This window comes from Pan paniscus, chromosome 6 (genome assembly GCF_029289425.2).
Source record: "Pan paniscus chromosome 6, NHGRI_mPanPan1-v2.0_pri, whole genome shotgun sequence".
In the NCBI taxonomy this organism is placed as follows: domain Eukaryota; kingdom Metazoa; phylum Chordata; class Mammalia; order Primates; family Hominidae; genus Pan; species Pan paniscus.
The window spans coordinates 105,815,237-105,843,090 of NC_073255.2; the positions used below are offsets into that span (position 1 = coordinate 105,815,237).

General features: G+C 39.0%; 1 protein-coding gene across 32 annotated transcripts in view; it reads left to right on the forward strand.

The window, feature by feature from the left end:
* Positions 1-401: 401 nt before the first annotated feature.
* Positions 402-27,854, forward strand: part of ADAM22 (ADAM metallopeptidase domain 22) — a 269,082-nt gene continuing 241,629 nt past the window's right edge. For 6 of the 32 annotated variants that reach the window (XM_008976293.3, XM_008976298.3, XM_008976295.3 and 3 more), the window contains exon 1: positions 750-1,384. In XM_008976293.3, coding sequence (XP_008974541.2) covers positions 983-1,384 — 402 coding nt within the window. In that variant the 5' untranslated portion in view covers positions 750-982. The other 26 variants (XM_055114647.2, XM_057302900.2, XM_057302901.2 and 23 more) reach the window with 19 other exon arrangements.

A 27,854-nucleotide genomic window follows, 5' to 3' on the forward strand; every position in this document is an offset into this window, starting at 1 on the left:
GCACTGTATTCGTGAGGGTATGGTTCTCCTGATAACTTAAGTAACTACTAATCTGTGGGAAACAGAACAGCTCTTTAAGGACGATGCAGATGAATACCGGCTGTTGTAACGGCCCAGTTGGTGCATCTCGGATGCCAGGAGGCGGTCCAGTGCTGATCTCTTTCTTTTGCCCTTCCCTCCCGCCCCTCCAGTCTGCGGGATATAGAGGACCTCACAGTCACGAGGTCGCGACGGTCCGTGCCGTCGTGGAGACAAGCGGGACACGGAGAGAGAACTACATTTCCCAGCTGACTCTCCTGCGCGCGCCCCTGCCTGCGCGCGGGGGGCGAGTGCACCGGGCGCTCGCTCCCTGCCGAGCTCTTGTAGCCCGCCCGAGCCTTTGCCAGGGGATGAGGTGGGAGGCGCTAGAAACCACTTAGCTACAGCCAACCGCCCAATGCAGCACTCGCTCGCTCCCCCCGCCAGCGGAAGCGCCCGCGGAGCACAATGCAGCACTGAGCCGCGGTGGAGGTTGCAGCGCCACGGCCGCCGCAGCACCGGCCGGGGCTGGGTGGAGGTGGCCGCGAGGACCCCGGGGGCGCGGAGCGAGGGAAACGGACTCGGCGGCGCCGGCATGAGGAGCTGAGCGTCTCGGGCGAGGCGGGCTGACGGCAGCACCATGCAGGCGGCGGTGGCTGTGTCCGTGCCCTTCTTGCTGCTCTGTGTCCTGGGGACCTGCCCTCCGGCGCGCTGCGGCCAGGCAGGTAAGTTAGCCGTCCTCTGTGCCTTTGGGCCATACCATTTCCCGGGAATCTTTGGAGCCCTCAGGCGTATTGAAAAGGGGGCATCCCCATTTCCCGAGTGCGCGGGGAGATTTTTTTCTTTCTTTTTTTTTTTTAAATTCGGGAGGGTGGTGAGAAGTGGAGCAAAAATATATGTGTGGAGGCGCGCAGATGCACTAGAAGCCTTCGGTCAAAGCCTGTTTTTCTCCTTCTGAAGAGGAATGGGGAGAATGGGAAAGGGGTGCCCTGCTTCTGGGCCCCGCTCCTGGTTGCTCTCGGATGAGCTGGTCCAAGGCTCTCCGGCTGGTGTCTCTGCGTCCTTCCCAGTTGGGTTCCGAGAGGGAGGGGGCGGTGGGGATTTTCGTAGGGGAGACGTAGGACGGCAGGATGGAGGAGTGCGGGTCAGGGTCATTATTTTCGCCTTTTCTCTCCACTCCCTCCTTTCCCGGTTCCTGCCTGGAGGAGACGCCTCATTGATGGAGCTAGAGAAGAGGAAGGAAAACCGCTTCCTGGAGCGCCAGAGCATCGTGCCACTGCGCCTCATCTACCGCTCGGGCGGCGAAGACGAAAGTCGGCACGACGCGCTCGACACGCGGGTGCGGGGCGACCCCGGTGGCCGGCAGGTGAGAGGCTCGGTCCGGGAGGTGGTCCTCCGCGCCTCCCGGCCCACCCGAGACCCCACGATTGCGCTCGGTTGCCCTGGAGATCCCATGTCTTCTTGGGTGAAATGAGTTCGGTCCCGATGCGAGTCATGCATGGCGCTCCCTGTGCAAAAAAGAAGGGGAAAAGGGTACAAAAAAGAACCAAAATAACCACAGGCCGAGGGCTTTGCCCGAGGGGAGTTTGTGCGGGGTGCCTTCAGCAGTGCGGTGAGCTGAGAGAACAGGCGGAAAGCCCTCTGACATCTGTCAAGCAAAAGCCAGGCATGCACAGGGAGAGGGGAGGTAGTATTTGGGCAGGGTTTGAATCATCATTGTTGTTGTTTTACTCCTCAAAGAGACTTCATAAGTGATTTAACCCAAGGTTGACACTGTAAGAAAAAATTGGAAAAAAACAAGGCTAGACGTTCTTAAGAAACCCAACTGTAAAAACAAGCTGAACTTTAAGGTTCTATTCGCACACGTTTGTGGCCACCAGAGATATGCCCATTCACCCCTACCTTCTAGAAAAGGTGTCCTCCTCCCACTTTCTTTATTGGTAGCAGTTCTCTTGGTTTAATTAGGGCTGTGCTGTTTGTTGAGCATTTATAAATTACGTTTTTAAAAATCTAGTTTTTATCACTGTATCTGTATTTAAATCAAGATCACACATTAACAGATATGCCTGAAAATTACTGTGAATTTATTGACAAATTTAAGTAAATACTTCTGGGGCTGTGTATTTTTCTATTTCTACACATCAGCTGATCAGGCAGTTCACCCACCTTTAAGTCCATATTAAGATAGGACTTGTTCATGTACTTGAAAATTTTTGTAAACTTGACTGAAGCAATGGCAAGCCAAACCTTTTCACATGTATAAATATATTCATCAGTGCTTTAAGATATATCTTGATGATGTGATAATTATACTAACTTTTCTGTATGTGTGAAATATGTAAAAATAGAAAATATTACTTAAATCTGTATTTGTAGCCAAGTAGTTGGTACTGTTAACATTTTGTTAATAGAAGGTGGGAAATTAGCTTAAAGGGCTACATAATATCCATCAAAGATTATTTTAGTAGAAAATCCCAATATGTTAAGCTTTTAATGAAGGATTCTTTTATGTGAATTAATGTTTGGTAAATGCCTATTTTCCTTTTCCATTTTGACTCGTTTCAATGGTAAAACTGAAGAAGCAGGGGCCATAGTTTCCCTATGTCATCGTATTTTTCAATTAATTAAGATTATTTCTGTGGAAGGGTATTTTCACACCATTTGCAACCTTTTATTATAAAAAATTTCAAACACAAAAGAGTAGGATAAGTTAATGAACCCCCAGCTCCAACAATTAGCAACTCATGGCCAATCTTGTTTTGTCTATACCCTACGTATTTCTTTTTCTATTTCCTTTCCCTCTCTATATTGTATTGAAGCAAATCATATCATTTCATTCGTAAAAATTATAGGAATTTACCACTAAACAGTAAGGATTCTTTTAAAAATGCAACCATGTTACTGTATTTTCAAAAATTAGGAGTAATTTCTTACTACTATCAAATATCCTGTTTTTCAAATTTCCAGTTCTCATAAATATGTATGTATATATGTATATGTATGTGTGTGAATGTTTATATGTGTGTGTATATATATTATATATATATATAGAGAGAGAGAGAGAGTGTATATTTAGAGTATATATTTAAGTAAGTTTGTCTGGACCAGGACCCAGATAATGTCTGTAGATTGCAATTAGTTTATTTATTTATTTTTTGTGACAGGGTCTCACTCTGTCACCCAGACAGGAGTGCAGTAGCACGATTATGGCTCACAGCAGCCTTGACCTCTTGGGCCCCAGTGATCCTTCCACCTCAGCTTCCTGAGTAGCTTGGATTACAGGCATGTGCCACCTTATCTGGCTAATTAAAAATTTGTTTTTGTAAAGATGGGATTTCACCATGTTGCGCAGGCTGGCCTTGAACTCCTGGGCTCAAATCATCTGCCGGCCTCGGCCTCCCAAAATGCTGGGATTACAGGTGTGAGTTGTGGGGGCCTAGCCTGTTTTTTTGTTTTCTAAAAGGTCTTTTAATGTGTGGTTCTTTCCCCTCAATTTCTTTTTTTTCCCCTTGCAGTTTTTTCAGTGAAGACATGGAGTCTTTCATCTTGTAGAGTTGCTCAGAGTCAAGATTTTGCTGTTGTAGCCAGTGCTTTAAAACAATTCACAAAGACTTTCTAGGAGAGGAAGAGAGACTGAGGGAAGTAGAGATACAGAAAAAGAAAATGACAGGATTGAACCTGGAAACTCACAGAATCTCTGACTCATGCTGGAAATGTCTTTGGGTACTTCTTGCCTTTTCTGTGTTGGTGAAAGACCACCACTTTTGAAAAGTGGAGGAGGTCAGTCCTCCTTTTCTCCCCATTTATGGAGCACCACTTGTGCAGTTTTTTGATTCACAGGACTCTTGACTTGGGGTGGAAAGCTATTTTGGGTTCATAGAGCTTCTACTCCCTATAGCAATAAACATCACAATAGAGAAGAATGACTGGTTTTTGGTGAAGTATGAATGAATTGGTAGGATTTAGGTTTAAAAGTATGAATAGATGATTAATTCAAGTCAGAAATGAAAGCAATGATACCATCTTATAGTAATTATTACAAAACGTTATCCCAGTGCCTGGGATATGTGTACATAGTAAGGTACACATAGTACATGTTGATGTCTGTATCACTTGGGAGCCACTGCACTTTACCATGCTGCTTAAACTACAGGTGGAAATCATTGACAACTAGGACCAAATCTGACAAAATTTTAAAGACCTGTTTATCTTAGGCCAACTTTTCCTACAGTTAGGAAACAGAGGAGTTTTCTTGCACTATTGGCATTTCTAGTTTCCCTAAGAGCAATCATTGGATCGAAAAACATAAGTTGATTTTTTATGGCCCTTGTTATTTCTCTAATACTTAAATAGATCTAATTTATGGCATTTTAATTTTAGATACCCATAGATTTTTTTTTTTTTTTTTTTTTTTTTTTTTGTGAGATGGAGTCTTGCTCTGTCACCCAGGCTGGAGTGCTATGGCGTGATCTCAGCTTATTGCAACCTCCACCTCCTGGGTTCAAGTGATATTCCTGTCTCAGCCACCTGAATAACTGGGATTACAGGCACCCACCACCATGCCCAGCTAATTTTTGTATTCTTAGTAGAGACAGGGTTTCACCATTTTGGCCAGGCTGGTCTAGAACTCCTGACCTCAGGTGATCCTCCCACCTCGGCCACCCAAAGTGCTGGGATTACAGACATGAGCCACCATGCCTGGCCACCCATAGATACGTTTATCAACTTCCTTTCTACTTCATAAATAAAATCAAGGTGATTTTCTGTGAACTCAAAAAGCTTATATAGATTTGTTGATTTGTTTCTTTAAAAGGCATTTATTTATTTATTTTATTTATTTTTTTCTTTTGAGATGGAGTCTCACTCTCTTGTCCAGGCTGGATGGAGTGCAGCGGCACAATCTCGACTCATTGCAAGGTCCACCTCCCTGGTTCAAGCGATTCTCCTGCCTCAGCCTCCCGAGTAGCTGGGACTACAGGCGCGTGCCACCACACCTGGCTAATTTTTTGTATTTTTAGTAGAGACAGGGTTTCACCATGTTAGCCAGGATGGTCTCAATCTCCTGACCTTGTGATCCGCCCACCTTGGCATCCCAAAGTGCTGGGATTACAGGCGTGAACCACCGCGGCTGGCCTAAAAGGCATTTATTTACTTGTGCTCCTACTCTGTACCAATTTTTATGCAAGACTGTGGGCATTTAGAGATAAAAGACACAGTTTTCTTTTAAGGAATTCTTAAAGACGTGGAAGATGAGTGGGTGAATAAACAGTTATACTTTGCCTTGTGATTTTCTGGAGGTGATCACAGAGGCCAGCGGAGGCAGAGAAGGCTAGTACTTAACCCAGGTGAGCAGTCAGGGTGGGATCTCTGGGGAAGCCGTGTTTCAAGGGTGAGTTTGGAATTGCTACATTAAAAGGAAGGGTGAGCATATCCAACCAAAGAGGCAGTAAGTACATAGGTACAAGGGAATCAGGGTATGTTTTTGTTAATTGCAAATAGTAAAGATTTCAGGGACAGATAAGATAAAACAGGAAAGCAAAGAGTAGATGCTGTGGCACTTTCATGACTTGCTGAGGAATTTGGAATTTGTCCTGAAGGCAGTCAAAGGATTTCAGTTAGGAGAGTTAACTGACCAGATTCATGTTATTGTCAGATAATCCTAATTGTTAGAATGAATAATTTTAATTTCAAAGAGCACATGACTGTAGCTGTGTACTTTAGTTCACTAGTAAATGTTCACATAATCTTTAAGATTCATAAGAACTTAGTAAATATACTGAAAATAACTATAAATGAGTTAATATTTATAATGCACTTACAACAATGCTGGGCATAGAGTAAGCACTATATGAGTCTTTGTTAAATAACATTAACTCCTTCAGGCTGCTTGAGTACTATTTAGATATTTTATGACATCACTTGAATGCAAAATGGTGCCTTAATTACCTGAGTTTAACATAGTCCCAGAAGTATGTTAGAAATTACTCAAATTTATATTTAACTAAGTGGAATCAAATAGTCCCAGAGATAGAAGAGACCTTATAGGTTATCTAACCTAATTCAGGAATTACTTTTCACTTGTTAAGAGCAAGCCATTGGCTGGGCACGGTGGCCCACACCTGTAATCCCAGCACTTTGGGAGGCCGAGGTAGGTGGATCATTTGAGGTCAGGATTCAAGACCAGCCTGGCCAATATGGTGAAACCCGCCTCTATGAAGGGTACAAAAATTAGCCTGGTGTGGTGGTGGGCACCTGTAGTCCTGAGGCTGAGGCATGAGAATCACTTGAACCTGGGAGGCGGAGGTTGCAGTGAGCAGAGATGGTGCCACTGCACTCCAGTGTGGGCGACAGAGCAAGTCTTTATCTCAAAAAAAAAAAAAAAAAAAAATCAAGCCATTCACCAAGATGGATATGCTGATTACCCTGATCTGATCAGTATGCATTGTATGCATCAAAACATCACTATGTACCCCATAAATATGTATAGTTATTATATGTCAATTTTTTAAAAGGTTAAAAAGAGTATGGAAATCAGCAATGTATTACTTAATGTTTCAGAAAGCTTCCAAGAACTACAATGACATAAACCACATTAATTTTACTCTTAATGTGTCCTTGTTTCAATTTTCATCCCCAAATTGGGACAGAAAAATTTTAGAAGAAATTTTCATTGTAGTTCTTTTAAATGTTGACAATTTGATTGGTTTTAAATAGTAATTCTGTTGATATAAGTACATATTGTAAATGATTTCTTTACTGTATGGTTACTTGAATGCATATACTTTATTTTTATCACAAGTGGGAGGATCAGCCCACTACTGAAAGCTTATTATGCCACAAAGTCCTAGAAATGGTAGTCAAAGTAATTATATTTGATTGTGGGTAGCCTTGCTATCTTCAAAGTTGTTTACCTAGTCTAAAGTAATTTCATTCCTGGAAAATAGCATTCAGGCCTAGAATATTCAAAATATTGAGAGCCTTTCTTCTGTCTTGAAATTATTTGTGCTGAAAGAATTGTATGTTTGCAGGTAAAAGGATAAAACTTATACTTTTACCTGGACTTCTGTGTAGGCAAGATATCACCTACTGAGTCTTACTGATGGTTTGATACTACTCATTGTTTGATACACATAATTGCTATTTTTTGAATAAGCACCTTAATGATTCTTTTTTGTCAACTAAGCATCACAGATTTACATCCAGGATGTTATTTTGTGGTTTATTTTGTTGTGTTTTCACCTCATACATTTTTAATACTTTGTTTTTTACCCAGTGATTATATATTTCTACAAGGAGCAAAATTTCTTTTTGTTGGAAGCCTTTGTTGTCAGTGAATAGACGGGCTACTTTTTTTCCTCTGGCTCTTTCCCTAGGAAGTGTTATAGCTTCCCAAGTACTAAAGTGCCAAGGACATAGATCTACAGTTTGTCATAGTTTTGATAACCAGTAACAAATGGGAAAAATGCCAAATGGCAGCAAGATGGCAAGCAGTAGGTGTGCTCCATTTTTATTGATGTACTTATACATATTCCTATGCATGGATGAGCTGTACTTTACATTGTGCTGTTTCATTGAGGAGCACTGAGTCAGCTTGATGGTAAATTGTCTGCAGTACTGCTTCCCTGGCGGAAAATGGCTCCTAGGAATTACAACTTTGGAAGTATTTTGCGAGGGTAGCACAAACTTTTTTTTTTATACTGTGCATTTGTTAAAGTAAGTGGCTCAATATTGATAACCTTTTGCCACCAATCAGAACTTTGTTCTACTGCTATAAATAGGAGACATTTCACAATGAATTTTTATTCTCCTACCAACCATCTTCTTTTCCAATTAAATTGTAAAAAAAAAGTAAAATTCAGAATCGTAGGAGTTTCCCTTAGTCTTGTTTTTATGCTATGAAATCCCAATTTGTATATATATGTATTTTTCGTATCTTTAAAATTCTACCTAATGAGGTTATGGTGCACAGAAGGAATCAGTCTTTCATCACTTCTGTATAGCTACACATAGGAAACTAACTATGAATGACTCTAAGAGCTTATAGGTTGATAAAAAATGTTCCTATTTTTATTTGCTTTCTCATATTGCAAAGAATGCCAAGAGTTCTCCTGTTGTTTTTAACAAATAGAGTCCCTTAGAAGAACTTGGAGAGAGGCCTGCTTTTTTCTCACAACACACTGAGAACAGGAATCTGTAAGGTCGGTAGTATTCCCTAACTCCAGTGGGGCTAATTAGATAGGGCCATATTTATCATTAAGTAGCATGGATAAGCCCCAAAGGGAAAGAAGATAGATGTTCATAAAACTGGGGGTGGGGGATGGAGCAGAAGAAAAGGTAGAGTCCTTGAGGGGAATGGTGAGAAGGTGGAAGGAAAAGGAAATGATAAAAAGAGAAAAATACTTTTAATAGTGTCACTATATATGTTATATACTAAAATAGCTAAATATATGGTAACTTACATGGCTACCTTTTCTGTGCCAAATGGTCTTCTGAATACTTGATGTACATTAATTCATTGCGTCCTCAAAAAAATCATGTGTGACAGGTAATACTTATCTGTAAAGTCACAAAGCTGATAGGGGATTTGAACCTAGGCACTTCAGCTCCACCGCACTGCCTATGTGCTTAACTACTATGCTAGACTGGTCTTATGGAAGGGGGCCACCAACGATTCTTTAGATGCCATTAAATGCTGCTGGAGTCAGATTTCTTACATTTACCCCATTGGAACTATATATGACTTTCAGTGCCTGAAAAATATATACATTTTAAAGTTAGACAATAGTGAAGAAGCTTGCAGAGCACAACAGGAATGTTTCATTTTTATTATCTTGAAAATGAAAATGGAATTTGTGAGGATATCTGACATTTAAATGGTGAAAAACACCTCTTGAAGGACACGTGTCCTTTTTGTTTGTAGATATGTACACTCTCTGTTACACTTGTTCATCGTAAGTCACATATTAGTATTCAGCAATCAACACCAAAATTGTATATGCCTTTTTGTGGTCAAAGTTTCATAGGTAGAAACATTAATTGCTAAGCAGGGATCCATATTCATATATTTTTCTCCAAAAGAAAAAATACAAAGTATCTTTTATGCCTTCATAGAACTAGCAGTACCAGAGTCCCAAACGTGATATCATTCAGGTAAAAGAGATATGTAATCAATAATAACAAAAAATGATAGCTTCTGAAAACATGTAGTTGAATGTGTTTACTTTGATAATAAAAGCACTTGCAAGCAAACATTGGGGGAAATAGTTGAAAAAATAAGGATTAGTATTTATTAACTTAAATAAATATAAACATTTATAATATATAAGTATAAATATATAATATATACAAAATATAAATAATATATAACTTTTTTTGTCATGTACCAGGCATTGTATTGAGTGATTTACATGCATTATCTCTCATTATGAGGTAGATACTGTTATACCCATTTGAAGATGAGGAAACTGAAGTTAATTAACCTGCCTAAGGTTATACAGGTAATAAGTGGTAGAAGTGGGAATAGGATTCTCAAAATGTTAGACATCAACATAAAATAATCTTTTATAATCTTTACTACTTATTTGACATGTGGTTTCCCATTTATCTCTGTGTTGGAACATACCTAACATTATTTCTTGGTCTGGCCCAGGTCTCCTCCCTAGCTAACTTGCAGTTATTTTACATATAATTAAAATAGAGTACAACATGCTGTATTTTTTAAAATAGAAATATTTTATATAAAAATGATTTTTGACTTCTGGCTATCCTTTACTTTTGATTTTATCATTAGAGTTCCTTTTAAAATAGAAGTTTGTTTTGTTTCCCCCAGGACAGACTGTTCTCTGTAACTTGATTTTGAAAATAAAATTGAAAATTTTGTACCATGATCCAGAAATATCAGCGGTTCTAACTGGAAAGAGAAGGAATAAAGAACGTAAATCATTCTCCCCTACCCCTAAATATGCTTGTTATTTGTGTTGAAGAGATTTTCAGAATCATGTATCAGCAAGGTTAAATGAACATTTTTCTTCTCCTTTTTAAAATTTAATTTTGTACTAGGGGATTTTAGCACTTAGCAATAATTGCCCTTTTGTTGCATTTTTTGTCTCAAGTAAAGATTGTTAGATAACTCTTTGAAGATGAGAAATCGATGGTGCTTTTCTGCAGATAGGCCTTGAGAGCTCACATTTTGCAAGTGATTTTAAAATTTTCTAGCTGAGGCAGAACTCCTGGTTGAGTTTTGTGAGACCACTTATTCTGCTTCACACTGCCCCATGTCTCTAGCTTTTACCTCTAGTTGGTCAATTTCTATTCTGCTTTATTTTTTTTTTCAATTTGCCTTTTAAGTAGGTTTGTTTCGGGGGAATTGCCTTCATTTCCTCCACTAGAAAGGTTAGGGGATTTGAACCTAGGCACTTCAAGGTTAGGATGAGGTTAGGATGTTGGGGGTCAGGCTGGTACACACAATTTGCTGGTACACACAATTTGGTCATTGCTCAAGCTTTTTTCTCTATGTGGTTTTTCTTTCTTTGGATTAAACAGCATGATGCTACAGGAAGAGCTACCACTTGACAGAACCTGGTTCTGCAGATTTCTTTGATTTCCCTAGTGGATTTTTAATGCCTTTGGGATATCCTGTTAGTGTTCTGTTGAGGAACTCAGCTGTGGCTCCTCAGCAGGCATAAGTGGCAGTTGAGGCTACACATAGCTTGGTGGTATTAATCTAAAGTAGGCTGGAGAGGGAGCGAGGCGAGCAGTTACCTGAGGAATGATCTAGGATCATCAGATATGGTCAGGAACAGGCTGTAGGTAAAAGGGTGGTGGCAGGTGAGGCTCAGGGAAATCAGAGAGCAAATGATCAAGAGAAGATACTAGGCTGGTCAGGTCAGTATCCTTCTGGCTCAACTAGAAAGAGCTACCTGAAAGAGTCTGAAGCACTTTCTGAGTTTCTGGCTCCACCCTTGATCTGTGTCTTAGGTCTTTAAAGGGAAACTTGTGTTTTTTTGTTTTTGTTTTTTTTTTTAGTCAGTCTTGTTCTCATCCACACATGAGCTTTAAGTATTCAGTTCCTCCTCCTTCCTTCTTCTTCTTCCTTCCTATTCTATGTGTGTGTGTTTTTTTCTTTTTCTTTTTATTATTTCTTCCTCCTCTTTCTTTACCTTCTTGTCTTTCACCTCTTTCTTCTTCTTCTTGGTCTTTGTAAAGGTCTGCAGGCTAGTGAGAGAATGCTTTAAGGGGCTTCACACTTCTCCCCATTTTACAGTTTAGACTTTAGACACTGTGCCTTGCATGGATCAGGAGATGAGACCATTAAATATTGATTTCCTAATTTATGCAGGAGTTTTTCATACTCTAAAAAATCAGTTTGTACAAAATGAGCAACATCTTATTTTGAATAGCATGTGGTATGTGTTAAATAAATGTATGTTGTGTAAATGAAGAGTCCCTAAGTTAGAATTTGGAAAATTCATTCTTACTGAGATGGATAATTTTGGTGTCAGTCATGGTTTGCCATAGATTGTGAATTTTCAAGGTTGGTATTAGCTGCAGCTTACAAATAGTTAGGAATGCTTTCATGTGCCTTCCAGAAAAACTTTAAGTAAGTGTTTAATAAGGATAGGATTTTGAAAAACAGATATATTTACAAATTTGCCAGTATGCTGAAGAATGAAGCCAATTATTTCTTTTCTTCTCTTTCTTTTTTTTTTTTTTTTTGAGATGGAGTCTCACTCTGTCGCCAGGCTGGAGTGCAGTGGTGCCATCTCAGCTCACTGCAACCTCCACCCTCCGAGTTCAAGCGATTCTCCTGCCTCAGCCTCCCGAGTAGCTGGGATTACAGGCGCCTGCCACCGCACCCAGCTAATTTTTTGTATTTTTAGTAGAGACAGGGTTTCACCTTCTTGGCCAGGCTGGTCTTGAACTCCTGACCTCGTGATCCACCCGCCTCGGCCTCCCAAAGTGCTAGGGTTACAGGCGTGAACCACTACGCCCAGCTGAAGCCATTATTTCTTAGGAAGAACTTTATTGACTTTGGTAGAAACCTTAACATCATCAAAGATGATGAAAGTTTTGGATGTATATCCAGTAATAGACTGCTGGATTGAATGGTAGTTCTGTTGTAAGTTCTTTAAGAAATTTCCAAATTGCTTTCCACAGTGGCTGAATAAGTTCATTCCCACCAAGAGTGTGTAAGTGTTCCCTTTTCTCCTTACCCTCATCAGCATCTGTTTTTTTGACTTTTTAATAATAGCCATTCTGACTGATGTGAGATGGTATCTCATTGTGGTTTTGATTTGCATTTCTCTGATGATTAGTGATGTTGAGCATTTTTTTTACTTGTTTGTTGGCTGCTTGTATGTCTGCTTTTGAGGAGTGTCTATGTCTTTTGCCTATGTTTTATTGGGATTATTTATTTTTTGCTTGTTGAATTAAGTTCCTTATAGATTCTGGATATTACACTTTCATTGGATGCATAGTTTGCTAATATTTTGTTGAATTCTGTAAGTTATCTGTTTACTCTGTTGATAGTTTCTTTTGCTGTGCAGAAGCTCTTGAGTTTAATTATGTCCTACTTGACAATTTTGTTTTTGTTGCAATTGCTTTGAGGACTTGGTCATAAATTCTTTCTCAAGGCCGATTTCCAGAATGGTGTTCTCTAGGTATTCTTCTAAGATTCTTATAGTTTGAAGCATCTTGAGTTAATTTTTATATATGGTGAAAGTTAGGGGTCCAGTTTCATTCTTCCGCATATAACTAGCCAGCTATCCCAGCATTGTTTATTGAAGAGGGAGTTCTTTCCCCATGGCTTATTTTTGCCCACTTTGTTGAAGATCAGATGGCTGGAGGTATGCAGCTTTGTTTCTGGGCTCTCTATTGTGTTCCACTGGTCTATGTATAGCCAAAAGAAAATAAATCATTCTACCAAAAAGACACATGCACTCATGTTCATTGCACTATTCACAACAGCAAAGTCAGGGAATCAACCTAGGTGCTCATTCATGGTGGACTGGATAAAGAAAATATGGTACATATATACCATGGAATACTATGTAGCCTTAAAAATAATGATATTATATCCTTTGCAGCCACACAGATGTGGCGGGAGGCCATTATATTAAGTGAATTAATACAGGAACAGAAAACCAAATACTGTATATTCTCACGTATAAGTGGGAGCTAAACATTGGATACTCATGGACATCAAAATGGCAATGGTAGATACTGGGGACTAAGAGAGAGGAAGGGAAGGAGAGGGGCAAGGGTTGAAAAACTAACTGCTGGGTACTATGCTCAGCATCTGCGTGATAGGATCATTCATATCCCGAATCTCAGCATCACTCAATATACCAGTGTAACAAACCTGCACATGTATCCCTTGAATCTAAAATAAAAGTTGAAATTATAAAAAAAAGATTATGAAAGCTTTGATTCAGGACTACAAAAATGTTCTCACTTTTTATGATCCTGTATATCTGCTTTAGCTATAAATAGTACATAGCTTTTTTTCTGAATTATTTCCTCGTGAAAGTACCTTCTAACTTGGACAGATATTGAGTGATAAGAAGATAGGGGAAATTCAAGAAGTGTTCATTGCTGTCACCAAAGGTGAAGCCATTCTGGCTAGGTAAGTTACTAGAGGTAAGACTATTTCAAACCACAGTGTATAGCAGTTTTCGTTGACTCTCAGAATCCTCTAAAGTAAAAAAAAAAAAGTGGTGGGGAGAGGATATTGGTGCCGAGATACTAGGAATTTTCACTTAATTTAATTTCTGAGACAAGTTTAGCGTGATGTTCTTATAGTTCTTAATAATCTTGAATAGACAATGTTCTCTCATAGTAACGAGGGAAAAGTACTATTTATTCATAATCAATTTAATATGACATCTACTTGTGGTCTTTGATGAGTGTTTTGGGCGTTTTCTTAAGTGTTCTGATTATGAAATGATGAACTTTGCAGTTATTTTAGGGTTATGGAATAAAAATTATTTTAATTTAATTACACGCAATAACATGGAATGAAGGCATGGACCCTCATCTTCATTTGTATTTCTTTCCATCGTTGAGCACAGACAGAGCCTTGTACATAACAGGTGCTCAACAAGCAAATATTGACTGAATGAAATTGTTGATGCCATGACTTATAGAGGGCCCTGTTTCTTCATTAATGCTCCCATACCCCCAACATTACATCAGGTTTTCCCTGGACAATTGTTTCTTCTCTTTTTTCTTCTTCTCTTTCTTTCATCATCCCTCAGTATAGGCTCTGTCACTTTCCTGCAGCCTCTTTCCGTTTTCCTGTGTACATAGCTTTGCTCTTTTCTCATTCGGTATGACCCTTGGTTTATTTTGTATTTCCCCCTACTCTATTTCTGTCAAGCGTCTGTTTCTCTATGCAACTGAAGTAAAAACAAGTCTCTGAAAGGTTATTTACATTCAATGTTGGGAACCATCCCTGTAGCACATTGCTGGACTTATTTTGGGATTTAGAAAATGTGTTATAATTCAACACGCTTTCCATTTTACTACTTACTTGTAAACCTATATTTTGTGAGGTTTTTCTTTTTTTCCATTCATTTGTTTCTGTTGTGCCCCTTGAATTGCTCCTCATTCATTCTCCTCTGTGAATGTGGATTTTAATGTCCCTTCTGCCCTTTATTGCTGGAATAATCTCCTTCCTAAAATCATTTTCCTAGTTCTCACTGCTCATAATCCCCTGGATTTAAGCTTTAAATTATATGCTTAGTTTACCCTCTACATTTGCTGATCATGTCATTTTTCAAAGTCTTTGACAGTAATCCATTGCTACAGGATAGGGATCCATTGCTACATTGCTACAGGATTCATATTCAGTATAAAGGAATGACCAGGCATTTTTATAGGTATTCTAAAAGTAAAACTTGCCTCATAGGCTTGGCATAAAGTTGTGCATGCTTATGTGTCCATTAAGGAGGGGATTGGGGCGCCGATAACTTGGGTGTTAGTAGAAGGTGTTCTTATGAAACAGATTGTAATGTTGGGCTCACAATTGGTTATTCATATTCACTATTGTTTGTGCACTGCTTAGCACTGTGCCTGACACACAGTTGGTGCTCAGTAAATATTTATGGTCTACTTTTGTTTCAATTTTCTTTCACCAAAAATTCAGGAAAAAAGTTCTGTGACCATTTGTTAGTGATTGTATGTACTTCTGAGATAGTTCCAAGAGTTACAATATTTATTTTCTCTGGATTATGTAATGCTTTGGTTGGGATGGCATGGAGAGGATCGTGGACCTCATTCTACTTTTATGGCTAAAGCCCTAAATTCTTTCCTCCTCTTCCTGCACTTATAACCCTCCTGGCCCAGCAGAGCCAGGGCCTGTGTTGGTATGGCCGGGCTCTCACAGTGAGTGTTTGAATTGAAGTAGCTGTCCCTCTTGCTTCAAATCTGAGTCAGGATTTATTAGGAAAGGCAAAGCCTATTAGGAAAGGCAGGGCCATGATGACGAGGGGAGGGAGACAGCCAAATAAAATGACAGGAACTTGGACAATGATTGGCATACTGACATTCTACCACATAAAGTCTCCTTGCTGTCTTGAGGCCACTATAATCACTGTGACAAAATCATTCATGTCACTTTATAGCCCTGTCTTTTCCAACAAAAATAAATTCAAGCTATTTAACCTTTTTGTGTGACTTTATTCACCAGACTTTGTCATTCGCTGCCTGGAGCTGCATTTTCTTTAAGACAATGATGTATGTCTTCTGAGAGAGTGACATCTACTATTTCTGATGGATTTGAATTCATATGGCATATTCAGCCAAGGATTTCTCTTACTGTTTATTTTTAGGGTTTGATTTTTTTAAACTATGGTTTTGAACTAAGGACAACAACCTTTTTTTTTTTCCTATAGCTAAGCCCCAGATATTTTGTCTAAAAATTAAAAATAAATTTCTAGTTTTTATCTTACTTTTATGGACTAACAACCTAATCTAAAATATTCATATTATTTAATATGGATTAATTATGTTAATATAAATTTATATGTAAATATAAAATATAGAAAATAAAATAAGTAAGTTTAAACATCTATTATATAAATTAAAACATTGATTAATATGTTAATATAAAATATTTATATTCTTTTATAACTTTTTTATTTCTTAGGAGGTGGATGTTACCCATACTCCATGAAATCTTCATGCCTCCAAACGATCTTCATATACTAGTTTAAATCTATCAGGAAAATATACCAGTAGAGAACAGGCACATTAGTATAATTAGCTTCAAGAATTTATATCTCAGTGTAAAACGAGGCTGTGAAAGTAGCTTTGTAATGTTTCTTTTTATTATTATTATTATACTTTAAGTTTTAGGGTACATGTGCACAATGTGCAGGTTAGTTACATATGTATACATGTGCCATGCTGGTGTGCTGCACCCATTAACACGTCATTTAGCATTAGGTATATCTCCTAATGCTATCCCTCCCCACTCCCCCCACCCCACAACAGTCCCTAGAGTGTGATGTTCCCCTTCCTGTGTCCATGTATTCTCATTGTTCACTTCCCATCTATGAGTGAGAACATGCGGTGTTTGGTTTTTTGTTCTTGCGATAGTTTACTGAGAATGACGATTTCCAATTTCATCCATGTCCCTACAAAGGACATGAACTCATCATTTTTTATGGCTGCATAGTATTCCATGGTGTATATGTGCCACGTTTTCTTAATCCAGTCTATCATTGTTGGACATTTGGCTTGGTTCCAAGTCTTTGCTATTGTGAATAATGCTGCAATAAACATACGTGTGCATGTGTCTTTATAGCAGAATGATTTATAGTCCTTTGGGTATATACCCAGTAATGGGATGGCTGGGTCAAATGGTATTTCTAGTTCTAGATCCCTGAGGAATCGCCACACTGACTTCCACAATGGTTGAACTAGTTTACAGTCCCACCAACAGTGTAAAAGTGTTCCTATTTCTCCACATCCTCTCCAGCACCTGTTGTTTCCTGACTTTTTAATGATTGCCATTCTAACTGGTGTGAGATGGTATCTCATTGTGGTTTTGATTTGCATTTCTCTGATGGCCAGTGATGATGAGCATTTTTTTGTGTGTCTTTTGGCTGCATAAATGTCTTCTTTTGAGAAGTGTCTGTTCATATCCTTTGCAAACTTTTTGATGGGGTTGTTTTTTTTTTCTTGTAAATTTGTTTGAGTTCATTGTAGATTCTGGATATTAGCCCTTTGTCAGATGAGTAGATTGCAAAAATTTTCTCCCATTCTGTAGGTTGCCTGTTCACTCTGATGGTAGTTTCTTTTGCTGTGCAGAAGCTCTTTAGTTTAATTAGATCCCATTTGTCAATTTTGGCTTTTGTTGCCATTGCTTTTGGTGTTTTAGACATGAAGTCCTTGCCCATGCCTATGTCCTGAATGGTAATGCCTAGGTTTTCTTCTAGGGTTTTTATGGTTTTAGGTCTAATGTTTAAGTCTTTAATCCATCTTGAATTAATTTGTGTATAAGGTGCAAGGAAGGGATCCAGTTTCAGCTTTCTACATATGGCTAGCCAGTTTTCCCAGCACCATTTATTAAATAGGGAATCCTTTTCCCCATTGCTTGTTTTTCTCAGGTTTGTCAAAGATCAGATAGTTGTAGATATGCAGCGTTATTTCTGAGGGCTCTGTTCTGTTCCATTGATCTATATCTGTGTTTTGGTACCAGTACCATGCTGTTTTGGTTACTGTAGCATTGTAGTATAGTTTGAAGTCAGGTAGCGTGATGCCTCCAGCTTTGTTCTTTTGTCTTAGGATTGACTTGGCGATGTGGGCTCTTTTTCGATTCCATATGAACTTTAAAGTAGTTTTTTCCAATTCTGTGAAGAAAGTCATTGGTAGCTTGATGGGGATGGCATTGAATCTATAAATTACCTTGGGCAGTATGGCCATTTTCACGATATTGATTCTTCCTACCCATGAGCATGGAACGTTCTTCCATTTGTTTGTATCCTCTTTTATTTCATTGAGCAGTGGTTTGTAGTTCTCCTTGAAGAGGTCCTTCACATCCCTTGTAAGTTGGATTCCTAGGTATTTTATTCTCTTTGAAGCAACTGTGAATGGGAGTTCACTCATGATTTGGCTCTCTGTTTGTCTGTTATTGATGTATAAGAATGCTTGTGATTTTTGTACATTGATTTTGTATCCTGAGACTTTGCTGGAGTTGCTTATCAGCTTAAGGAGATTTTGGGCTGAGACAGTGGGGTTTTCTAGATATACAATCATGTCATCTGCAAACAGGGACAATTTGACTTCCTCTTTTCCTAATTGAATACCCTTTATTTCCTTCTTCTGCCTAATTGCCCTGGCCAGAACTTCCAACACTATGTTGAACAGGAGTGGTGAGAGAGGGCATCCCTGTCTTGTGCCAGTTTTCAAAGGGAATGCTTCCAGTTTTTGCCCATTCAGTATGATATTGGCTGTGGGTTTGTCATAGACAGCTCTTATTATTTTGAGATATGTCCCATCAATACCTAATTTATTGAGAGTTTTTAGCATGAAGGGCTGTTGAATTTTGTCAAAGGCCTTTTCTGCATCTATTGAGATAATCATAGGTTTTTGTCTTTGGTTCTGTTTATATGCTGGATTATATTTATTGATTTGCATATATTGAACCAGCCTTGCATCCCAGGGATGAAGCCCACTTGATCATGGTGGATAAGCTTTTTGATGTGCTGCTGGATTCGGTTTGCCAGTATTTTACTGAGGATTTTTGCATCAATGTTCATCAAGGATATTGGTCTAAAATTCTCTTTTTTGGTTGTGTCTCTGCCCGGCTTTGGTATCAGAATGATGCTGGCCTCATAAAATGAGTTAGGGAGGATTCTCTCTTTTTCTATTGGAATAGTTTCAGAAGGAATGGTACCAGTTTCTCCTTGTACCTCTGGTAGAATTCGGCTGTGAATCCATCTGGTCCTGGATTCTTTTTTATTGGTAAGCTATTGATTATTGCCACAATTTCAGATCCTGTTATTGGTCTATTCAGAGATTCAACTTCTTCCCGGTTTAGTCTTGGGAGGGTGTATGTGTTGAGGAATTTATCCATTTCTTCTAGATTTTCTGGTTTATTTGCGTAGAGGTGTTTGTAGTATTCTCTGATGGTAGTTTGTATTTCTGTGGAATTGGTGGTGATATCCCCTTTATCATTTTTTATTGCATCTATTTGATTCATCTCTTTTTCTTTATTAGTCTTGCTAGTGGTCTGTCAATTTTGTTGATCCTTTCAAAAAACCAGCTCCTGGATTCATTAATTTTTTGAAGGGTTTTTTTTTTGTCTCTATTTCCTTTAGTTCTCCTCTGATTTTAGTTATTTCTTGCCTTCTGCTAGCTTTTGAATGTGTTTGCTCTTGCTTTTCTAGTTCTTTTAATTGTGATGTTAGGGTGTCAATTTTGGATCTTTCCTGCTTTCTCTTGTGGGCATTTAGTGCTATAAATTTCCCTCTACACACTGCTTTGAATGTGTCCCAGAGATTCTGGTATGGTGTGTCTTTGTTCTCATTGGTTTCAAAGAACATCTTTATTTCTGCCTTCATTTCGTTATGTATCCAGTAGTCATTCAGGAGCAGGTTGTTCAGTTTCCATGTAGTTGAGCGGTTTTGAGTGAGTTTCTTAATCCTGAGTTCTAGTTTGATTGCACTGTGGTCTGAGAGACAGTTTGTTATAATTTCTGTTCTTTTACATTTGCTGAGGAGAGCTTTACTTCCAAGTATGTGGTCAATTTTGGAATAGGTGTGGTGTGGTGCTGAAAAGAATGTATATTCTGTTGATTTGGGGTGGAGAGTTCTGTAGATGTCTATTAGGTCCGCTTGTTGCAGAGCTGAGTTCAATTCCTGGGTATCCTTGTTAACTTTCTGTCTCGATCTGTCTAATGTTGATAGTGGGGTGTTAAAGTCTCCCATTATTATTGTGTGGGAGTCTAAGTCTCTTTGTAGGTCACTAAGGACTTGCTTTATGAATCTGGGTGCTCCTATATTGGGTGCATATATATTTAGGATAGTTAGCTCTTCTTGTTGAATTGATCCCTTTACCATTATGTAATGGCCTTCTTTGTCTCTTTTGATCTTTGTTGGTTAAAAGTCTGTTTTATCAGAGACTAGGATTGCAACCCCTGCCTTTTTTTGTTTTCCATTTGCTTGGTAGATCTTCCTCCATCGTTTTATTTTGAGCCTATGTGTGTCTCTGCCCGTGAGATGGGTTTCCTGAATACAGCACACTGATGGGTCTTGACTCTTTATCCAATTTGCCAGTCTGTGTCTTCTAATTGGAGCATTTAGTCCATTTACATTTAAAGTTAATATTTTTATGTGTGAATTTGATCCTTTCATTATGATGTTAGCTGGTTGTTTTGCTCGTTAGTTGATGCAGTTTCTTCCTAGTCTCGATGGTCTTTACATTTTGGCATGATGTTGCAGTGGCTTGTACTGGTTGTGCCTTTCCATGTTTAGTGCTTCCTTTAGGAGCTCTTTTAGGGCAGGCCTGGTGGTGACAAAATCTCTCAGCATTTGCTTGTCTGTAAAGTATTTTATTTCTCCTTCACTTATGAAGCTTACTTTGGCTGGATATGAAACTGGGTTGAAAATTCTTTTTTTTAAGAATGTTGAATATTAGCCCCCACTCTCTTCTGGCTTGTAGAGTTTCTGCTGAGAGATCCGCTGTTAGTCTGATGGGCTTCCCTTTGTGGGTAACCTGACCTTTCTCTTTTGCTGCCCTTAACATTTTTTCCTTCATTTCAACTTTGGCGAATCTGACAATTATGTGTCTTGGAGTTGCTCTTCTCGAGGAGTATCTTTGCGGCGTTCTCTGTATTTCCTGAATCTGAATGTTGGCCTGCCTTGCTAGATTGGGGAAGTTCTCCTGGATAATATCCTGCAGAGTGTTTTCCAACTTGGTTCCATTCTCCCCGTCACTTTCAGGTACACCAATCAGACGCAGATTTGGTCTTCTCACATAGTCCCATATTTCTTGGAGGCTTTGCTCATTTCTTTTTATTCTTTTTTCTCTAAACTTGTTTCATTTCATTCATTTCATCTTCCATCACTGATACCCTTTCTTCCAGTTGATCGCATCGGCTCCTGAGGCTTCTGCATTCTTCATGTAGTTCTCGAGCCTTGGCTTTCAGCTCCATCAGCTCCTTTAAGCACTTCTCTGTATTCGTTATTCTAGTTATACATTTGTCTAAATTTTTTTCAAAGTTTTCAACTTCTTTGCCTTTGATTTGAATTTCCTCCTATAGCTCGGAGTAATTTGATCATCTGATGCCTTCTTCTCTCAACTCGTCAAAGTCATTCTCCGTCCAGCTTTGTTCCATTGCTGGTGAGGAACTGCATTCCTTTGGAGGAGGAGAGGCGCTCTGCTTTTTAGAGTTTCCAGTTTTTCTGCTCTGTTTTTTCCCGATTTTTGTGGTTTTATCTACTTTTGGTCTTTGATGATGGTGATGTACAGATGGGTTTTTGGTGTGGATGTCCTTTCTGTTTGTTAGTTTTCCTTCTAACAGACAGGACCCTCAGCTGCAGGTCTGTTGGAGTTTGCTAGAGGTCCACTCCAGACCCTGTTTGCCTGGATATCAGCAGCGGTGTCTGCAGAACCGCGGATTTTTGTGATTCGCGAGTGCTGCTGTCTGATCGTTCCTCTGGAAATTTTGTCTCAGAGGAGTACCCGGCCATGTGAGGTGTCAGTCTGCCCCTACTGGGGGGTGCCTCCCAGTTAGGCTGCTCAGGGGTCAGGAGTCAGGGACCCACTTCAGGAGGCAGTCTGCCCGTTCTCAGATCTCCAGCTGCGTGCTGGGAGAACCACTGCTCTCCTCAAAGTTGTCAGACAGGGACATTTAAGTCTGCAGAGGTTACTGCTGTCTTTTTGTTTGTGCCCTGCCCCCAGAGGTGTAGCCTACAGAGGCAGGCAGGCCTCCTTGAGCTGTGGTGGGGTCCACCCAGTTCGAGCTTCCTGGCTGCTTCGTTTACCTAAGCGAGCCTGGGCAATGGCGGGCACCCCTCCCCCAGCCTCGCTGCTGCTTTGCAGTTTGATCTCAGACTGCTGTGCTAGCAATCAGGGAGACTCCATGGGCGTAGGACCCTCTGAGCCATGTGCGGGATATAATCTCCTGGTGCGCCGTTTCCTAAGCCCATCAGAAAAGCGCAGTATTCGGGTGGGAGTGGCCCGATTTTCTAGGTGCCGTCTGTCACCCCTTTCCTTGACCAGGAAAGGGAACTCCCTGACCCCTTGCACTTCCCGAGTGAGGCAATGCCTCACCCTGCTTCAGCTGGCGCACAGTGTGCTGCATCCACTGTCCTGCGCCCACTGTCTGGCACTCCCTAGTGAGATGAACCCGGTACCTCAGATGGAAATGCAGAAGTCGCCCGTCTTCTGCGTCACTCACGCTGGGAGCTGTAGACCGGAGCTGTTCCTATTCGGCCATCTTGGCTCCTCCTCTGAAAGTAGCTTTAAGACCAGATGAAAAAGTGAGGACTTGTGGTGGAGAGGAGGCCCTACATTAAAAGATAAAGATCAAATACAGCTGTTGTGACTTTAGCTAACCTAATGTAATCCCAGGAACAAAATAGTTCCTATCTTACTTACATGTATTTTTATAAGAGGTTTATTGAGATATAATTCACACAGTATAGAATTAACCCATTTAAAAATGGTATACAATTGAGTTTTTGGTGTATTTAGAGAACTGTGCAGCGATCACCACTGTCAATTTTGAAACCTTTTCATCACTTCAAAAAGAAACCTTATGCCCATTTTCCCTAACTGCCTCCCACCCTCAGCCTGGGCACCCACTGATCTACTTTCTGTCTCTACAGATTTACTTACTCTTGAGCTTTCATATAAATGGAATCATACACTATCTAGTCTTTTGTGACCGGCTTTTTTCACTTATCATAGTGTTTTCCAGTTTCATTCATGTTGTAGCATGTGTCAGTATTTCATTCCTGAGTAGTGTTTCATTATCAATCCATTCATTTTGATGGACATTTGAATTGTTTCCATTCTTTGGCTATTTAAAATAATGGTGCTGTGAACATGTGTGTAAAAAATTTTTGTGTGGACATGTGGAAACACACACACGAAAGTATCGTAAAAATTACTTATTCTTATTACATACAGTGGTATACGTTTCATTCTGTTCTGTTCTATTTCATTTTCTTTAAAACCCTGCCTATGGTGCACTCAAGTGATTTCAGAGTCCTTTCTGTGATCTTACCCACAACTTTAAAAACTACCCTACAGGATTCCTCACAGGTAAGCTCAGTACCTGTGAGGCAGCCCTTTGTTTAGACATCTCTGGCTAAAAAGATTTTAGAAAGTTGAATCAACATGTGCCTCCTTGTATGTTCTGTCTGTTACTTTTTGTTTCTTGTAGTTTTCCTGGCAATAATATTAGGGACATCTGGATGGTTGTGTTACTTATCCCTTAGCTGTTATATGGTATCAGTGGAATTGACCATGTGAGGGTGCTTGTAAAAATTTCTTCAGTTTGTTTAATATAAAAAGCTTATGTTTTGAAATAATTCAAACATACAAAATGGTAGATAGAATAATGTAATGGACACCCTTGTACTCACCACCCAGAATGAACAAAATTTAGTGTGGTTTGTTTCTTTTGCAAGAAACTAACATTATAGATTCAGATGATGCTCTCTTGCCCTTCTGTTTTCCCCTTCCTTCTCAGAGGAGATCATTGTCTTGCAACTGGTGTGCATCCTTTCCGTCTTTGTTTTCTTTTCTTCTTCTTTTTTTTTTTCTATTTTTTTTTTATTATACTTTAAGTTTTAGGGTACATGTGCACATTGTGCAGGTTAGTTACATATGTATACATGTGCCATGCTGGTGCGCTGCACCCACTAACTCGTCATCTAGCATTAGGTATATCTCCCAATGCTATCCCTCCCCCCACCCCACCACAGTCCCCAGAGTGTGATATTCCCCTTCCTGTGTCCATGTGATCTCATTGTTCAATTCCCACCTATGAGTGAGAATATGCGGTGTTTGGTTTTTTGTTCTTGCGATAGTTTACTGAGAATGATGATTTCCAATTTCATCCATGTCCCTACAAAGGACACGAACTCATCATTTTTTATGGCTGCATAGTATTCCATGGTGTATATGTGCCACATTTTCTTTTTTATTGAGATGGAGTTTCGCTCTTGTTGCCCAAGCTGGAATGCAATGGTGCCATCTCGACTCACTGCAGCCTCTGCCTCCAGGGTTCAAGCAATTCTCCTGCCTCTCAGCCTCCTGAGTAGCTGGGATTACAGGTGCGCACTACCATGCCTGGCTAATTTTTTGTATTTTTAGTAGAAACGGGGTTTCACCATGTTAGCCAGGTGGTCTCAAACTCCTGACCTCAGGTGATCTGCCCACCTTGGCCTCCCAAAGGGCTGGGATTACAGGCATGAGCCACCCTGTCTGGTCTGTTTTCATACTTTCATACATACATATATATCCATAACAATATATTACTATTTTGTGTGTATTTAAATGTCTATCTTTTATAGCATATATATCCTTTTACCCCTCCTCAAAATTAAATTTTTTGATCTCTTATGATGATATAGGTAAAAGAATTAAATTCATTTCTTTTTATTGCTGCCTGCCTTCCCATTTTATAAACATCATTTATTCATTTTCCCATTAATAGTATTTATAGCGTATTTATTCTGTTTCGCTGTTATAAGCAGTATATACCATTTGACATACACATTTGACATTGGCATGAGTTTCTATGGAGTATATATTTGGAAGTGAAATTGTTGATTCCTAGGGCTTGTACACTGTCAATTTCCCTGTATATTGCCAAATCAAATGGTGATATAGCAATTTACACTCCACTAGCACTGTATGCGAATTTATGTATAGTCTCCTTTTCATCATTATCTGGAAACATAAGACTTTAAAGTTTTTTTTAAATTTTTTTTTTTTTTTTTGAGATGGAGTTTCGCTCTTGTTTCCCAGGCTGGAGTGCAATGGCGTGATCTCGGCTCACTGCAAACTCTGCCTCCCGGGTTCAAGTGATTCTCCTACCTCAGCCTCCTGAGTAGCTGGGATTACAGGCACGCACCATCACGCCCGGCTAATTTTTGCATTTTTAGTAGAGATGGGGTTTCACCATGTTGGCCAGGATGGTCTCAATCTCTTGACCCTGTGATCTGCCCTCTTCGGCCTCCCAAAGTGCTGGGATTACAGGGGTGAACCACCGTGCCTGGCCGACTTTAAAGTTTTTAACAATATTGTGGGTATGAGATGGTATCTAGTTATTTTACTTTCCATTTTCCTGATGACTGATGAGGTAGAGCACCTTTGGTGATCTGTATTTCCTCTTTTGACTGGCCTATTATACGTTCCCCATTTTTCAATTGAAATTTTTGTCTTTTTCTTGTCGATTTTTGGCATTTAAAAATATTCTGGATTATTCTCTATTATCTGTATAGCAAATATTTATTTATCTTTTAGTTTATGGCTTATTTTTCATTCTCATGGTATCTTTGGTTTAGCAGATTTAATTTTTTTATGTTATTCTATTTAGATCCTTAATGATTCTTGGTCTGTCTGTGTATTACTTTATCACTGTGGAATTTACTATAGTTTTAGAATATCTTAATTTTTCACAAAATAAATCTCAAATGTAGTTTTCTTTTTAAAAAAAGCATTATAGAAAAGTGATTAAATGTTAAAGGACCTAGAATTAGACTCCATGGATTTAAAGCTCACCTCTGCCACTAGCTCACTGTGAACTTGGCAAACACTTAACTTCTTTAATCTTGGGTTTTTACACCAATACAATGTGAATAAGAATAGTACCCAGTTCATATGTTGTGAGGATTAAAAAAGATAATATACATAAAGCTGTAGCTGGGTGTTTGGCATATAGTAAGAGCCCAATAAATGTTAGCTCCTTTTTTTTTTTAAGCTCCTTTTTTTTTTTAAGCTCCTATAATTATCATTTCTTGGTATAAAACTGATACTCGGTGTCATATATGCAAATCGCTGGATTTCTCTGTTTTCATAAGAGCTGTGATTTGTATCAAATGCTCCAGGATGGTAGAACAATTTGCTCTCTGGTGCTAGTTTTGGATCCAGCTTTGGTCTCACTGCAGGTGTTTCCAAAAACATAGCTACCAGATTAGAGGACAAGATGCTCCGTTTTAATAGTCTGTTTTAATTTCCTTTTTAAAAAACATGTTTTGCCTGAAATACTTCAATATGCAAATCAAAAGGAACAGACAGGTGATCTAGAAGAAAGGGCTTCTAAAATTTTATAGATGGTAGCATTTATTATTAAAAAAGTTGAGTCTTCTGTGAAAATTAAGATTGCTTTGCATTTGAAATATATGTATGGCAACAATACGGATTTTTAATATAGTTTTTTAAACAATAGCTTTATTGACATATTCATATACCATAAAATTCACTCTTTTAGAATATATAATTCAGTGGTTTTTAATATAGTTTTAAATAAAAGTTTGTCATTCTGAATTTATTGTTTTTTCCTTTCTGTTTGGACTCTTCTCTTTTAATTATTGTGCTGTTTTTGGTACCATTGTAGAGTAGTTGTGATCTTAAAATTTTCAGCTTCTTATTAATCTGGGCCCAGTATTAGATGTAGCCTTCAGATCAATGGAAAGAACTGAAGAACTTCCATGTTCTTGCAGTGGATTCCCATATTTAATAAATATTTTAATACTTATCAATCAACCATGTGTTTCTGAATTTCTAACAGTTTTAAACAGTCTTTCCAAAATCTGTTATTCTGAAGTTAATTGTGTTATTTCTCTTTTTCAAGAAATAATTAGGTTAGAAGAAGTCCATATGCTTTCATTTTAAGCATCATATGTTCACTGATGAAAGTGTTCAGTGTTCAGGAAGAAAAGAGCTCCAAGTGCAGATAGTATTGTTGCTGCTGGTGGTAGTGGTGTGTGTGTGTGTGTGTGTGTGTGTGTGTAGAGTATTCTGCATCTCATCTCCATAAGGCCATTGGGTCACTCTTCGTCCTTATATTTCACTTGACAAGAAGAGAAACAGTTATACTTTTCTCTGAACCTTCTGGCCCTTGTGCAGTTGGGTATTTCAGTTATGTTAGAGCTATTAATCATGGCTTTTTATAGCTCCTGTTCTCTGCAGTATGTTTTCACTAGAACTAGAGATTCTTGATTTCTCTTTTTATCATCCTATCTTTGAATAATGAGGGAACTGAGGGGATTGGCAAATATTTAATAGACTTTGGTTCTTGTTCCTTTTCTTACAAAGTTTAAACTTGCCAGCTCTGCAATTAAAATTTTTCCATTGGTTCTATTTCAGGTTAAGGCTCAGTAGCTGTTTTGAGAAACACTAATGCAGTTTGTGTGTGTGTTGCAATTTCATGTGATTTGATTTGTGAACTGACATCCTTTTAACTCACTCCACGAACATTTATTGAGGTCCTACTATGTGGCACTGTTCTGTGCCTTTGGGATACATCAGTGAATAATAAAAAAAAATTCTTTCTTCTGGGCTTATGTTCTAGCACATAGACAAAAATATAGTAAATGATGCAATAATACATTATGTGGTACGTTCAAAGGTGATAAGTACTATGGAAAATAAAAAATATAGTATGGTAATGGAGACTGGTAGTGCAGGGGAGTGTAGGGGGCATACGTTGTAATTTCTAGTAGGGTAGTCCGTTAGGCCTCAGAGAAATGACATTAGGAAAAGACTTGAAGGATGTGAGGAGTGAGTCATACAGGTATCTTAGGAAGAGCATTATATATAGAGAGAATAACCAGTATAATGACCCCAAGGTCAGAGTATATTGGTCAAAT